At 35.2% G+C, this 15,343-nt stretch overlaps 1 protein-coding gene across 11 annotated transcripts in view; it reads right to left on the minus strand.

The window, feature by feature from the left end:
• The window catches only part of SSBP2 (single stranded DNA binding protein 2), a 402,367-nt gene that overhangs the window by 49,576 nt on the left and 337,448 nt on the right, over nt 1–15,343 (minus strand). For all 11 annotated transcript variants that reach the window (XM_066273705.1, XM_066273699.1, XM_066273700.1 and 8 more), the window contains 2 exons: nt 3,135–3,201; nt 2,432–2,502 (listed from right to left, as the gene is read on the minus strand). In XM_066273705.1, the coding sequence (XP_066129802.1) occupies nt 2,432–2,502; nt 3,135–3,201 (138 nt within the window). The remainder of the gene's footprint in view (nt 1–2,431; nt 2,503–3,134; nt 3,202–15,343) is intronic.

Raw genomic sequence — 15,343 nt, forward strand, 5'->3', positions numbered from 1 at the left:
TAAATCGGCCTAATCTAAGAATCACTAGATAATATATATTTCTTTGTCCTAATATTTAAATTGTTCCAATAGATAACTACTGTTCTTCCTTCTTCATCACATTGATCTTAAGCTAAAAATAATGGAAATAATATCTATGACAAAAACAAGAAGTATATTTTGTTTGTGCATAAAGCTAGAGACCATATTCCAGAGATTGCTTCCATAATTCAGCTACAATAAAGCAGGTGCATTCTGCTGTTAGGTGGCATCTGTATGATTAAATGTCTCTTAAGAATGTTGCTTTTGCATTTTCTTTCCAGAAACAGCTAACTTTTACTACAAATTTCACAGTTTATAGTGCTTGTGTTTCATATACCAGGTGTTATGAGTAAATATCTCACAAAAAATTCCCCATTCCAATGATTTTACATCACTTTTTACCTATTGTATCATTCATATGATTTCTGCCTTCATTTAAGTAAGTATATATATAAATACTTTCTTGAGCCTCTTATACGTTATATAAGGTGATTTTACAAAGTGAGTGTACATATTTATGGTTTCTGAGGTAAATTCATACAAAAACACTTTATTTCCCTTAAATTATATAGCAACAGCTAGCAAGGACACCAATCCAAATAGAAGAGATAAACTTTTCTTTGGGTTTGAATATGCAAAAATATTCACACTTACATAATAAACTTAGTTATTAAAACATCAATAAGAGATTAATCACCAGAAATATGTTATCTTACCATGTGTTTTTTTTACCTCTAACATAAAATAAACATATAGCTATTTATAAAACAAAATATAGACCAGTATGCTTTTTATTTCTGTATTTTCAGATGAAATATAAGTGTTTATATAACCTAGGTGAGCACTGGTTTATCTTTGAAACACTGCAATACTGACTTTTAAATCAGAGTCAAGTTTTTAAAGTACCCAGTATTAGAAATATTGGTCTAGGAATGACAAAAGCTTAAAGAGCAGCTATCTGAAAAATAAGTGAACTGAATGAAGACTAATTAAGTTATAGGCACTGAGTTTTAATGTATCTTTAAAATAAACATATTATAAAAATCTTTTGGAAAAAGAGCCTTCAAGTTCTGTGTAGCCAAATGGGTTGGTTTAATTCATTAAATAGTTTATTAAAGACTTCTGTACATTCAATCAATGAAATATCCTATAGACTCTATAACTTCTAATTGCTACTAATAGTTTAATGATGGTTGGTCACATAAATTATCATCCTTAATATGGGTAGAAACAGAGAAAATAAATATCCAAATCATAGTTTTATAAGATCTTAAGAAAACACATGTGAAAGAATTGAGCCTAAATGAAAAAAATTATTTTTTTCTGACTTTGAGGATCTCCTGTATATTTATATAGTGTTTTTTCCTCCATCTAATATGATATTTCTGAAGAATTAGGTTATATGTACTTCAGTTTACAATATAATTTATATATATATGCATATATATAATTGTATGTTGTTAGAAACTTCTAAGTCCAAGTCACATTATCTGGGTGTTAGACTCTAGATCTCTAACTCCTTTGGACAAAATATTAATTTATTTTTTTGAAAGTAGATACATGAAACAAGCTCCTAAAACTATCACTTATAATGCTGTTCTTGGAAAGAAAAAATAAAATAAATTAATTTATTGTTTTAACCAGCGTTATGACATGCTAACCTCTGACTTATGAGGTAGAAATTTTAAATTCTAGATTTTGGATTATTAGTTTCTTTGAAATACAAGATTATAAAATTAATTTCTACCCCATGCAGTTTTCACAAAGGAGACAGAAAAAGGTGTTTTAGTCAAAATAAATGATATCCTGGAAGAGGATACTAAAAAATGCCACCAACAGCTAGAATAGAGTTCACCTAAGTGTATACTTCTGTGGAATTTTGATAGAGAAATAAGCTGACATCTGATGGATACTGACAGCATTACGCTTGTTCAGCAAGACCAATTTTTAATGGTTGTATCTAAATGATTCTGTTATTTCCTTATTTTATAAAGAAAATATGGTAGTGTAAAATAAACTGTAAATGACATTCTCTAAAAAATTACAGAAATATATTTTATTCTATTTACTATTTTTAATCAACTGGGTTTTATTTAACTTACATGTTATCTTTTATAAAATTTTTTATGAGTTTTATATTTCCTCAATATAATTATCAAAAGGGTAATAGTTATCTTATAATAATTACTATAATGTATTTTCTCAAATGTACTGAACATATATGTGACAGCACTTGTAAGTATAGTTTGTTGGTACATCAATTTGGACATGTCACAGATAGTATGTTCTCAAAGGCCTAAGAATCATATCAAGCCTTTAATGCATAGAACAAAAGCCAGGAAATAATATAGTTTGTTTATATAAAATAAAGGCAAAAACTCAGCATCTACTTTCTGCACTGATTATTTACCTGTGGTCCTAAGGGCACCATTCCTCGTGGAGGAGTCATTCTCTGCATTGGCCCACCCATATTTGGATGTCCTAAAATAAAAGTATGAAGGTATTAGTTATGTGATGAGCATTAGTGGCAAACTAGAAGCGAGTAGTCTCCTCTTTGCATGGTGTTTATTCTATTTCTTTTTTTTTTTCTGAAGTTGGAAATGGGGAGGCAGTCTGACAGACTCCTGCACGCGCCTGACTGGGATCCACCCGGCACGCCCACCAGGGGCAATACTCTGCCCATCCTGGGACGTCACTCTGCTGCGATCAGAGCCATTCTAGCGCCTGAGGCAGAGGCCACAGAGCCATCCTCAGCGCCCGGACAAACTTTGCTTCAATGGAGCCCTGGCTGCGGGAGGGGAAGAGAGAGGCAGAGAGGAAGGAGAGGGGGTGGAGTGGAGAAGCAGATGGGCGCTTCTCCTGTGTGCCCTGGCCGGGAATCGAACCCGGGACTCCCGCACGCCAGGCCGATGCTCTACCACTGAGCCAACTACCCTTACCATTATGCATAATTAAGAGTTAGCTAAAAAATATCAATCACTTGGACATGCTATCTGCAAAAATGCAATTGGTATAATTATGGAAGGTTTATTCAAATAAAGATTTCTTTAAAAGAAGAAAGATTTAATTTGAGATTCTGTACCTATATCTCACTTTTGCTTTAAAATAGTTACCTTGTTGTCGAGTTGGGTCCATTCCACTGGGAAGTAAGGGCTGACTCCCTGGGACACCTGCAAGTGCCTATTAGATTTAGTAAAACAAATAAAAAGCAACATGTAAATATTTATAAAATAGGTGCTTTAACAACTCTTTAAGATTTCTATAATTACAGAATGTACCTGAGTATTTCACAAGAATCTCACATTCATTTATAAATTTTATAGGTCTACATACCTAGTATAAGTTCTTAGTTCAAAACTCATTCTATTTTGCCCAATTTTGTGGCAAACAAAATCAGTATTTTAACGTTATTTTTTTTAATTAAAGATTTGTCTGTGAGCCAGATGCAGCCATCAAAAGAGCCACATCTGGCTTGCAAGCCATAGGTTCCCGACCCCTTAGAGCAAGACTCTTCCCATTCCTGTTACCTCCACTCTACCTCCAGTACCCTAACAAGGCTCAGTCCAGGATCATGTAACAGGTCTTATTAACTATATGCCATAGCTGGAGGCTGTGGAGTAGGACACTGTTAGATGCCAGCACACAGCCCCATCCAGCTGCAGGAAGTGAAATTGGAGTTGAATACTGAAGGCTGTGAGGCACTGGCCCTGTCCAAGAAGGAAGTACTGTAGTTGGGGTATCGTAGTCTAGCGCCACCTCCTCAACCAGTCTTTGTGGGTTCAGAAATTCAGGTCATCATTTCCCAAAATCAGTATTTGAGGGAACAAATATCCAGGTAAAAAACTGTCCTACATCTTCTTAAGAAGTGTAATATCTTTGCTTCAAATTAATTTATTAAGGGTACTGAGATAAGTAATTTTGTTTGTTAAATATAAGCTGTTTCTACAGATTATTTTATTATTTGGCATTGTGAAAGCAGCAGGACTAAAACGCCAAGGGGCCAATGAGTATCTTTTTTGTAGTCATTTTACCTAAAAAACTATTAAGAAAAATGAAACTCCAGTTAAATCCCAACTATTTGGTTGTACTGAAAAGGAAAAGTAGAACTAAAGAAATGGACGCTAACAAGCAGTGTTTATTTATGTGGGGTGTGGCACTGGATGCACACTGAACTAAAAGTTTCTAAAGCTGTCTGAACAGCTCTTAGCGCTGTGAAGGTATAAAGGATTTAACCTATTGATCTTATGAAGTATAAATGTAAAGACATATATACAAATCCTGAATTGGCATGAATTTATAAAGTCATTAACCTAAAGCAGGATAAATCTCTTCTAATTAGTTAAAAATTTCAAATATTTCAAAAGAAATTTAATCTTAAAAGATCAAAACTGTTTATTTAACAATCATTTGGGATACAGTAGAGTGGTCATTTCTCAAGCCATATTTGTACTTACTTGAATTTTTAAATTTATTTTTTTGCTCACAAGTACATTCAATACATATTTCAGTTCCTGCTTTATGATCTATTTCCTGCTTACTTCCCAGCCTAATTTCTTGCCATTGCCACAATGACATCCTAATTTCCAGCCATACCAAATTTCATTACATTTTTTTCCAATTCATGCATTCAATCAACAATAACATCTAATGCCAACCATTAAAAGCAAAATAAAATAAGAACTAAAACTAAACTAAACTATCTCTTCTCTCAAGGAGCTCACAGACCCTTAAATGCCTATCACTGAAACATTTTAGATCCCAGTTTAGGGATTACATCCTAACAAAATTCTTTCCTACAAACCAGTCAGGGATACATTTTCCTTATATTTGCATTAAAATGTGTATAATTTTTTTAAAAGTTCAAATTTACAGAAAAATTACATAAACAGTACGAAGAATCCCCATATACCCCGACACAAATTGCCCAACTGTTATATCATTTTACCACATTTGCCCCATTACCCTTTCTCCTTCTCTCTATATACTTTTATCCTGTCTTTTTCAGAACCAAGTTGTAGACATTTTGCTTCCATCACCCCTAAGTACTGCAGAATGTAGTTCCCTAACTAAGGATATTCTCATGCATAACAAAAACCCAACTTTTCAACACAGGAAATCAACAGTGATATAACACTAGCTTCCAAGCCACAGATCTCATTCAAATTTTTCAACATGTCTCAACATTTCTTTTTTCTTTCTGGAACCAGGACATCAATGAACATATGTTGCACTTAATTGCCATGTTTCTTCATGCTCTCCCAAGCAGTAATAATTTCTTAGCCTTTTCCTATCATGACCTCAGCCGTTTTAAAGTGAATGAACGTTAAATTCTACAGGACAATCTGATGTCTCTTTATGACCTAGATCAAGGTAATATATATGTATGTTTATCAGGAATACCACAGAAATGGTTACATTACACAGTAGAAGATGTTGAGTCATCACACTATTGGTCATGTTGAATTTTATCATTTTATTGTGTTGGTCTCTGCCAGGTTTCTGCAAAATAAAATCATTATGTTTCCCCTTTGTAATTGATTACTTTTAGTATTAGAGCTATTCCAAGAATGTCAATATTACACTCCTAATTAATCGTTTACCAGCCCCCCTGCCTTGGCATCTTTAACAACTCCTAACTATGACATTTGCCAGGTAGATTCTTTCTAGGCTTATAAGTTGGTATTCCAACTATAAGGAAGGGCTTTCTTTCTTTTCTTGTCTATCTATCTATCTGGCTAGCTATTTTAGACATGGATTTCCATTACATTCAATGGGTTGTAATCTATTACTATCATCATTTACTTTAATAATTCATAAACGCTCATCATATTTTGAGCATTTCCTTACTGGCAAAAAATGTTTTAGATTAATCTCATACTTTCTCTGGCCTACCTCTGGGACCAGTCTTTTCTCTAAAGGGTTCTGATTCTCTCTCATGAATAACAGTGAGTAGGCATAAAGATCTGGATTTTTAAGAGTGTGTATTGGGTGCATTGCTTTTAGGCCCTCTCACTAGACTCTAGGCTTGAGAATCTATGTATGTATATATGTACATATACATATATTTATACGTATCTATACATAGAGATATGTATATCTATATCAATTACTAATATTCTCCCTCCCTCTTTCTGTACAGTACATACACATACCAAAATTCATATTCTCCAATACTGATTCAATACCTCAAATCCAATCCAAAACCTCAGAATTATTTTTAGCCTTCTTCCTTTGTTTCTATTTTATCCAACAGTGAGAAACCAGCTTTAATCATCTTCAATATTTTAACTTATTTGCTTAATTAATGTATTTATTTGTTCAATATAACCAATCTCCCAACCACAATGATCATTTGCTCTTCTGCTGCTGCTGTGTGACTCCTCCCTGCCTCCCTGAATGTTCTAGCATGCAGGGAAGGTAAAGTCTTTTTAGATGCTTCTGTTGACTATTATACTTCATTTTTATAGAACTTAAATATGATCACAGCTTGTTTTCTTCTCAGTATTTTCAATAGACTATAAGCTCTGAGAGAGTGTGGAGCCCATTTGTCCCTCTTGGCTCAGAATAATCAATATTATTGAAGAAATATAAGGAATATTAGATTGGAAAATTTTAGAAATCATCAGCAATAAAGTCAGAAGAATGGACTAGACTTCAAAAAGTAAGAAAGAAAAAGATAAAATACAATTTTATAGAATACCAAAAAGAGGTAGAAAAGGAAACTAAAAATGAACAGGTATGAAATTAAGAGGGGAACCCAAACGCTGTCAAAAATGACAAAGAAATGAAATTAGATAGAAAAAGCCAAGAACCATATGATTTTACTTATATGTAGGATATAAAACTGAAAGCAACAAGTTATCAAATAAGGAAAACAAACAAAAACTCATAGACACGGACAATAGTATGGTGATTCCCAGAGGGAAGAGCATTGGGGGAGAAGTAAAGAGTAAAAGGAGTCAAATACATGGTGATAGAAGAAGATTCATATTTGGGAGGAGGGCACACAATGAAATATGCAGATATATCATAGAATTGTAAACTTGAAGCCTATAAAATTTTATTAAACAATGTCACCCAAATAAAGTTAATTAAAAAAGATATTTAGACCAAAAAAAGTGAATTAGAAGGAATGAAAATATATGACTAATCAACATTATCTTCATTGTGAGTTTGAAGTTCTTGCTTTATAAAGTTTCCAAATAGTTATAGAGTTTTACACACCCTGGACTTAGATTCCAAACTTCTAAATCTCACTCTAGATATCATGTATTTTTACTGAAAATCCATTTACTTCAAATTTTTATTTTGTTATTTATCTTAAAATACTGTATCAGAAAACTGACAAGTCCTTCTGTGTTTCTAACCACCATTTAAAAATAGAGCATAACCCTATAGAAATCTTGATCGTCATGTTGTGTATCTTTTTTTTTTATTTAGAAATTAAATTTAATGGGGTGACACTGACCAATAAGAGTATATAGGTTTCAGGTGAATATCTCTATAGCATTTGAACTGTTGATTGTGTTGTGTGCCCATCACCCAAAGTCAAATCATTTTCCATATATTTGCTCCTGCTTACCCCCCCCCCCACGTAACCACTGCACTTTTATTGGTAAGTCTGTTTTATATCCTACCTATGTTGGATATATATTTGCCCCTCTTTACTCCCCTCTCCCTGCTTCTTTCCCCCTGGTAACCACTTCATTTTTATCTGTGTCCATGAGTCTCAGTTTTATATCCCAACTATGTGTAAAATCATATAGTTCTTTGCTTTTCTGATTTACTTATTTCACTTAGTATGATGTTCTCAGGGTCCATTCATGTTGTCGTACATGGCAATATATCATCATTTCTTATGGCTGAGTAGTATTCCATTGTATGTATGTATTCACCTTCTTTATCCAGTCCTCTCTTGAGGGACACTTTGGTTGTTTCCATGTCTTGGCCACCATGACCAATGCTGTGATAAACACTGGAATGCATGTCTTTGAGTACCAATGTTTTAGAGTTTTGAGGGGTAGATATCCAGTAGAGGGATTGCTGAGTCATATGGTAGTTTTAAAACATTTTATTTATTTATTTTAAAGAGGGGAGAGGGAGTAAAAAAGGGGTGGGGGAGCAAGAAGCATCAACTCATAGTAGTAGTTGCTTTTCGTATATGCCTTGACTGGGCAAGCCCAGGGTTTCAAACTGGTGACCTCAGCATTCCAGGTCAATGCTTTATTTACTGTACCACCACAGGTCAGGTGGTACTATTCTTCTTAATTCTTGAGGTACCATACTGTCTTCCATAATGACTGTACTAGTTTACAGTCCCAACAGCAATGAATGAGGGCTCCTTTTTCTCCACAGCCTCTCTCTCCAACACTTATTACCTGTCTTGTTGATAATAGCTAATCTAATAGGTGTGAGGTGGTATCTCATTGCAGTTTTTTTTTAATAAATTTTTATTAATGGTAATGGGATGACATTAATAAATCAGGGTACATATATTCAAAGAAAACATGTCTAGGTTATTTTGTCATTAAATTATGTTGCGTACCCCTTGCCCAAAGTCAGATTGTCCTCCGCCACCCTCTATCTAGTTCTCTGTGCCCCTCCCCCTCCCCCTATCTCTCTCCCTCCCTCCCTCCCATGTCCTCCCTCCCCCCACCCCTGGTAACCACCACACTCTTGTCCATGTCTCTTAGTCTCATTTTTATGTTCCACCAATGTATGGAATCATGTAGTTCTTGTTTTTTTCTGATTTACTTATTTCACTCCTTATAATGTTATCAAGATCCCACCATTTTGCTGTAAATGATCTGATGTCATCATTTCTTATGGCTGAGTAGTATTCCATAGTGTATATGTGCCACATCTTCTTTATCCAGTCTTCTATTGAAGGGCTTTTTGGTTGTTTCCATGTCTTGGCCACTGTGAACAGTGCTGCAATGAACATGGGGCTACATGTGTCTTCACATATCAATGTTTCTGAGGTTTTGGGGTATATACCCAGCAGAGGGATTGCTGGGTCATAAGGTAGTTCTATTTGCAGTTTTTTGAGGAACCACCATACTTTCCTCCATAATGGTTGTACTACTTTACAGTCCCACCAACAGTGAATGAGGGTTCCTTTTCTCCACAGCCTCTCCAACATTTGCTATTACCCGTCTTGTTGATAATAGCTAATCTAACAGGGGTGAGGTGGTATCTCATTGTAGTTTTGATTTGCATTTCTCTAATAACTAATGAAGCTGAGCATCTTTTCATATATCTGTTGGCCATTTGTATCTCTTCCTGGGAGAAGTGTCTGTTCATGTCCTCTTCCCATTTTTTTATTGGATTGTTTGTTTGTTTGTTGTTGAGTTTTATGAGTTCTTTGTAAATTTTGGATATTAGGCCCTTATCTGAGCTGTCGTTTGAAAATATCAGTTCCCATATAGTTGGCTGTCTGTTTATTTTGATATCAGTTTCTCTTGCTGAGCAAAAACTTTTAATTCTGATGTAGTCCCATTCATTTATCTTTGCCTTCACTTCTCTTGCCATTGGAGTCAAGTTCATAAAATGTTCTTTAAAACCCAGGTCCATGATTTTAGTACCTATGTCTTCTTCTATGTACTTTATTGTTTCAGGTCTTATATTTAGGTCTTTGATCCATTTTGAATTAATTTTAGTACACGGGGACAGGCTGTAGTCGAGTTTCATTCTTTTGCATGTGGCTTTCCAGTTTTCCCAACACCATTTGTTGAAGAGGCTTTCTTTTCTCCATTGTGTGTTGTTGGCCCCTTTATCAAAGATTATTTGACCATATATATGTGGTTTTATTTCTGGGCTTTCTATTCTGTTCCATTGGTCTGAGTGTCTATTTTTTTGCCAATACCATGCTGTTTTGATTATCGTGGCCCTATAATATAGTTTAAAGTCAGGTATTGTAATGCCCCCAGCTTCATTCTTTTTCCTTAGGATTGTTTTGGCTATTCGGGGTTTTTTATAGTTCCATATAAATCTGATGATTTTTTGTTCCATTTCTTTAAAAAATCTCATAGGGATTTTGATGGGAATTGCATTAAATTTGTATATTGCTTTGGGTAATATGGCCATTTTGATTATATTTATTCTTCCTATCCAAGAACAAGGAATATTTTTCCATCTCATTGTATCTTTTTCGATTTCCCTTAACAATGCTTTGTAATTTTCATTATATAGGTCCTTTACGTTCTTTGTTATGTTTATTCCTAGGTATTTTATTTTTTTTGTTGCAATCGTGAAGGGGATTATTTTTTTGAGTTCGATTTCTAATATTTCATTGTTGGCATATAGAAAGGCTATGGACTTTTGTATGTTAATTTTGTATCCTGCGACCTTACTGTATTGGTTTATTGTTTCTAATAATCTTTTTGTGGAGTCCTTCGGGTTTTCGATGTATAGGATCATATCATCAGCAAAAAGTGATAGCTTTACTTCTTCTTTTCCGATATGGATGCCTTTTATTTCTTTGTCTTGTCTGATTGCTCTGGCCAGAACTTCTAGCACCACGTTGAATAAGAGTGGAGAGAGTGGACAACCCTGTCTTGTTCCTGATTTAAGGTAGAAAGTCCTCAGTTTTATGCCGTTTAATAGGATGTTGGCTGATGGTTTATCATATATGGCCTTTATCATGTTGAGATATTTTCCTTCTATACCCATTTTGTTGAGAGTCTTAAACATAAAATTGTGTTGTATTTTATCAAAAGCCTTTTCTGCATCTATTGATAAGATCATGTGGTTTTTGTTCTTTGTTTTGTTGATATGGTGTATTACGTTAACCGTTTTGCGTATGTTGAACCATCCTTGAGATTCTGGGATGAATCCCACTTGATCATGATGTATTATTTTTTTAATATGTTGTTGTGTTCGGTTTGCCAGTATTTTGTTTAGTATTTTAGTATCTGTATTCATTAGAGATACTGGTCTGTAGTTTTCTTTCTTTGTGCCATCCTTGCCAGGTTTTGGTATGAGGGTTATGTTGCCCTCATAAAATGTGTTTGGAAGTATTGCTTCTTCTTCAATTTTTTGGAAGACTTTGAGTAGAATAGGAACCAAGTCTTCTTTGAATGTTTGATGGAATTCACTAGTATAACCGTCTGGGCCTGGACTTTTATTTTTGGGGAGGTTTTTAATAGTTTTTTCTATTTCCTCCCTGCTGATTGGTGTGTTTAGGCTTTCTGCTTCTTCATGACTCAGTCTAGGAAGGTTGTATTGTTCTAGGAATTTATCCATTTCTTCTAGATGTTGTATTTGGTGGCATATAATTTTTCATAGTATTCTACAATAATTCTTTCATTGCAGTTTTGATTTGCATTTTTCTCTAATAGCTAGAGAAAATGAGCATCTTTTCATCTATCTGTTGGCCATTTGTATGTTTTCTTGGGAGAAGTGTCTGTTTAGATCCTCTCCCCATTTTTTTTTTTTTTGTATTTTTCTGAAGCTGGAAACGGGGAGACAGACTCCCGCATGCGCCCAACCGGGATCCACCCGGCACACCCACCAGGGGCGACGCTCTGCCCACCAGGGGGCGATGCTCTGCCCCTCTGGGGCGTCGCTCTGCCGCGACCAGAGCCACTCTAGCGCCTGGGGCAGAGGCCAAAGAGCCATCCCCAGCCGGGGCCATCTTTGCTCCAATGAAGCCTCGGCTGCGGGAGGGGAAGAGAGAGACAGAGAGGAAGGAGGGGGTGGGTGGAGAAGCAAATGGGCGCCTCCCCTATGTGCCTTGGCCGGGAATCGAACCCAGGTCCCCCGCACGCCAGGCCGATGCTCTACCACTGAGCCAACCGGCCAGGGCCCTCTCCCCATTTTTAATTGGATTGTTTGCTTGATTGTTGCTGAGCTTTGTGGGATTTTGGATACTAATTCTTTATTAGAGCTGTTGTTTGTAAATATCATCTCCCATTTGTTTTGATGTCAGTTTCTTTTTGTTTTGATGTCAGTTACTTTTGCTGTGCAGTAATGTTTTAGTTTGATATAGTTCCATTTGCTTATTTTTGCCTTTGGGGTCAAATTAATAAAATGCTCTCTACAGCCAAGGTCCATGAGTCTAGTTGCTGTTTTTCTTCTATGTAATTTATTGTTTCAGATCTTATGCTATATTTAGGTCTTTGACCCATTTTGAATTAATTTTTGTGCATGGGGACAAGGTGTAATCAAGTTTCATTCTTTTGCATGTGGCTTTCCAGTTTTCCCCAGAACCTTTTATTGAAAAGGCTTTCTTTACTCCATTGTGTATTTTTGGCTCCTTTGTCAAAGATGATTTGTCCACATATGTGTGGTTTTATTTATGGGCTCTCTATTCTGTTCCATTGGTTTGTGTGTCTGTTTTTTCCCCAATACCATGCGGTTTTGATTATTGTGGCTCTACAGTTAATTTGATGTCAGGTAGTGTGATACCACTGGCTCCATTCTTTTTTCCTCAGGACTGCTTTGGTTATTTGGGCTCTTTTATGACTATACAAATAATCTGGTGACTTTTTTTTTCTATTTCTTTAAAATATGACATTGGAATTTTTAAATTATTTATTTATTTAAGAAAGAGGCAGGGAGAGAGAGACAGGAACATCAAGCTGCTCCTGTACATGCCCTGACCAGGGAATTGAACTGCAACCTTCACGCTCCAGGATGACACTCCAACCAACCAAGTTACCCTGCTAGAGTTTTTTTTTTTTTTTTTTTAGAGACGGGCAGGGGGGGTGGTGGAAGAAGGAAGGGAAGCATTCATTTGCCGTTGCACTCAGTTGTACATTTATTGGTTGCTTCCCGTGTGTGCTCTGATTGGGGATTGAACCTGTAACCTTGTTGTTTTGAAATCAAGCTCTTAACTGACTGAGTTAAGTGGCCAAGCCGACACTGGGATTTTAATAGGGATTGCATTAAATTTGTATATTGCTCTGTGTAATATGGCCATTTTAACTATGTTGATTCTCCCAATCCATGAACATAGAATATTTTGTTTATCAACATGAGTGTCTTTATAAAAGTGTAACTATATTTAGGCCCCTGAGTTTGTCATTTAGAATAAGTCAAATCTCTAACGTTTATAACGCTTTTATCAGTCCTAGGATGACCAACCAGGGCATCAAGCAAGGGCATAATTGCTGCATTTTTAAAACTAATACTGGAAAAATACAAATTTATACATCCTCTTATTAATATTATTTTCATATCTTTAACATTAAATGTACTCCATATTTGTTTAATAAAAATTTTGGCATAGATTCTTTGTTCTAAAAATTATCTTCCTCTGACAGAGAAAATAACACTCATGATGAGGGTGTTTACTATTAACAAGCATAATATTAACAATAGTACATACTTGTGGACAGTATCTTTGTGCCAGGAATCGTGCTAAGCTCTTTATATTTACTATTTCACTCAGTGCTTACAGCAACGTTTTAAGGCTATTGATAATTCTTTTTGATTATAAGAAACTGAGGTTTAATATATAAGTAATTTGTAAATTTGTCTATAGTAATACTATTGGTAAGTAGCAAAGCCAGGGCTTCAAATCAGATCAACCGTCTCTAAAAGTTCTAAAAGACAAGCTTTAAAATGGATGAAATAATGCAAAATTTTATTAAAACAGAAATTATTAAAGGAAGGAATTTCTTCCTTCATAAAAGAATTACTTTGTTTACAAAGGATACGAACCAATGCTAAGCCCCCTCTAGGAACTTAGATTCTGGTGTATATTTCCTTGAATATCACTATACAGTCTACTCAAGAGCCTAAATCAGGCATCCCCAAACTATGGCCCACGGGCCGCATGCGGCCCCCTGAGGCCATTTATCCAGCCCCCTGCCTCACTTCCAGAAGGAGCACCTCTTTCATTGGTGGTCAGTGAGAGGAGCACTGTATGTGGTGGCCCTCCAATGGTCTGAGGGACAGTGAACTGGCCCCCTGTGTAAAAGGCTTGTGGACCCCTGGCCTAAATGCTCACCAATGACAAAAAGAATTATTAATTTTTCATTGCTTTTATATTACAATTCGGTTAACAATTTTGATCTACCCAAATTATTAATGGGTCTCCTCAATTGTGGGAAATAAAGTAGAATAATATAATCAAGAATATGTAGAACTAAAAGGGAGTTTAGAAATTCCTGAGTTCACTCTTATTTTATTGGTAAAAATACCAAGGCCCAGAAAGTTTAAGTGACTTGCTCACAGTCATATATAGCTGGGCATTGCTGGCATTTGGACCTAAGATGCTTCACACATTTCAAGTCCTTTCAACAACATCAGTCATTTTATTTCTGTAAAAAGGCAATATTATTAGAAAAGATATTAAAATACAGAAATGTTACACTCAGTGTAGGATGATATTTCTTTCCAAAGTACAACTCACCATTTGGTATATCTTTACTTATTTTCTTTTCCATATAGCTCATCTACTCAAATACTCTAAAGTGCACTAATACTGTAGCCCTTTGCCAGATGTGGCTATTTAAATGAATGATAAAGTTGATTTTGTTCCTCAGTCACTCTAACCACATTTCAAGGCTCAAAGGTGCTAACAGTGCTAAAGCTACCGCTGTGACAGTGCCAACAGAGAACATGCCATCACCCCAGAAGGTTCTGCTGGGCGGTGCTACGACAGAATGCAGATCCATAAGAGAGATTGTCATTAGTTTGTTTACTGATGCAGCTCCACTTCTAGAATTAATTGTGCCTGGCACACAGTACTCCTCAGCAGATATCTGTTGATTGATTCAATATTTCTAAAGTAGATTTTGTACAGCTCAATGGAATGTCCAGTCAAATATATGGGACTGCATTTTTTTTTGTATTGGCTTATATCCAAAAAGGGTATATCTGTAACAAAACGACTATAAAATAGTTAGGTATGTTGTGGTGAAAGTAGTAAACATTTTGCCAAAAGCTTTATATAACTACAACTTGAATTGAGTATGACTGCAGAGCATTCATTATGTAAACTCCTGGTTTGGTTAGGAGAATATATTTCTTTTTTGTCAGACATTGAATTTGTTCTATAATGATATATATCTCCCAGGATACACTCATAATTAAAATTCATAAATAGATAATAATACATTTCTAATTATTTCATTAGACTTCACACAGTAATTTAAATATACTAATAGTGTAATTACCACTAAGAAACAAATAAATGAGATCTCACTTGATAAAAAGGGATATTAGGAATTGCAAAAAAAGCTACTTTATGCTTTCATGAGTAACTGCTAATATATATTAAACACATGCAGCGTATTTAATTTTTAAAGTTAGAGCCTTTCTATAGTTATCATCCTTACAATTTTAGTCATAAGACTCCTACTATTTACTCACG

The sequence above is a fragment of the Saccopteryx bilineata genome, chromosome 4 (genome assembly GCF_036850765.1).
Source record: "Saccopteryx bilineata isolate mSacBil1 chromosome 4, mSacBil1_pri_phased_curated, whole genome shotgun sequence".
Taxonomy (NCBI): domain Eukaryota; kingdom Metazoa; phylum Chordata; class Mammalia; order Chiroptera; family Emballonuridae; genus Saccopteryx; species Saccopteryx bilineata.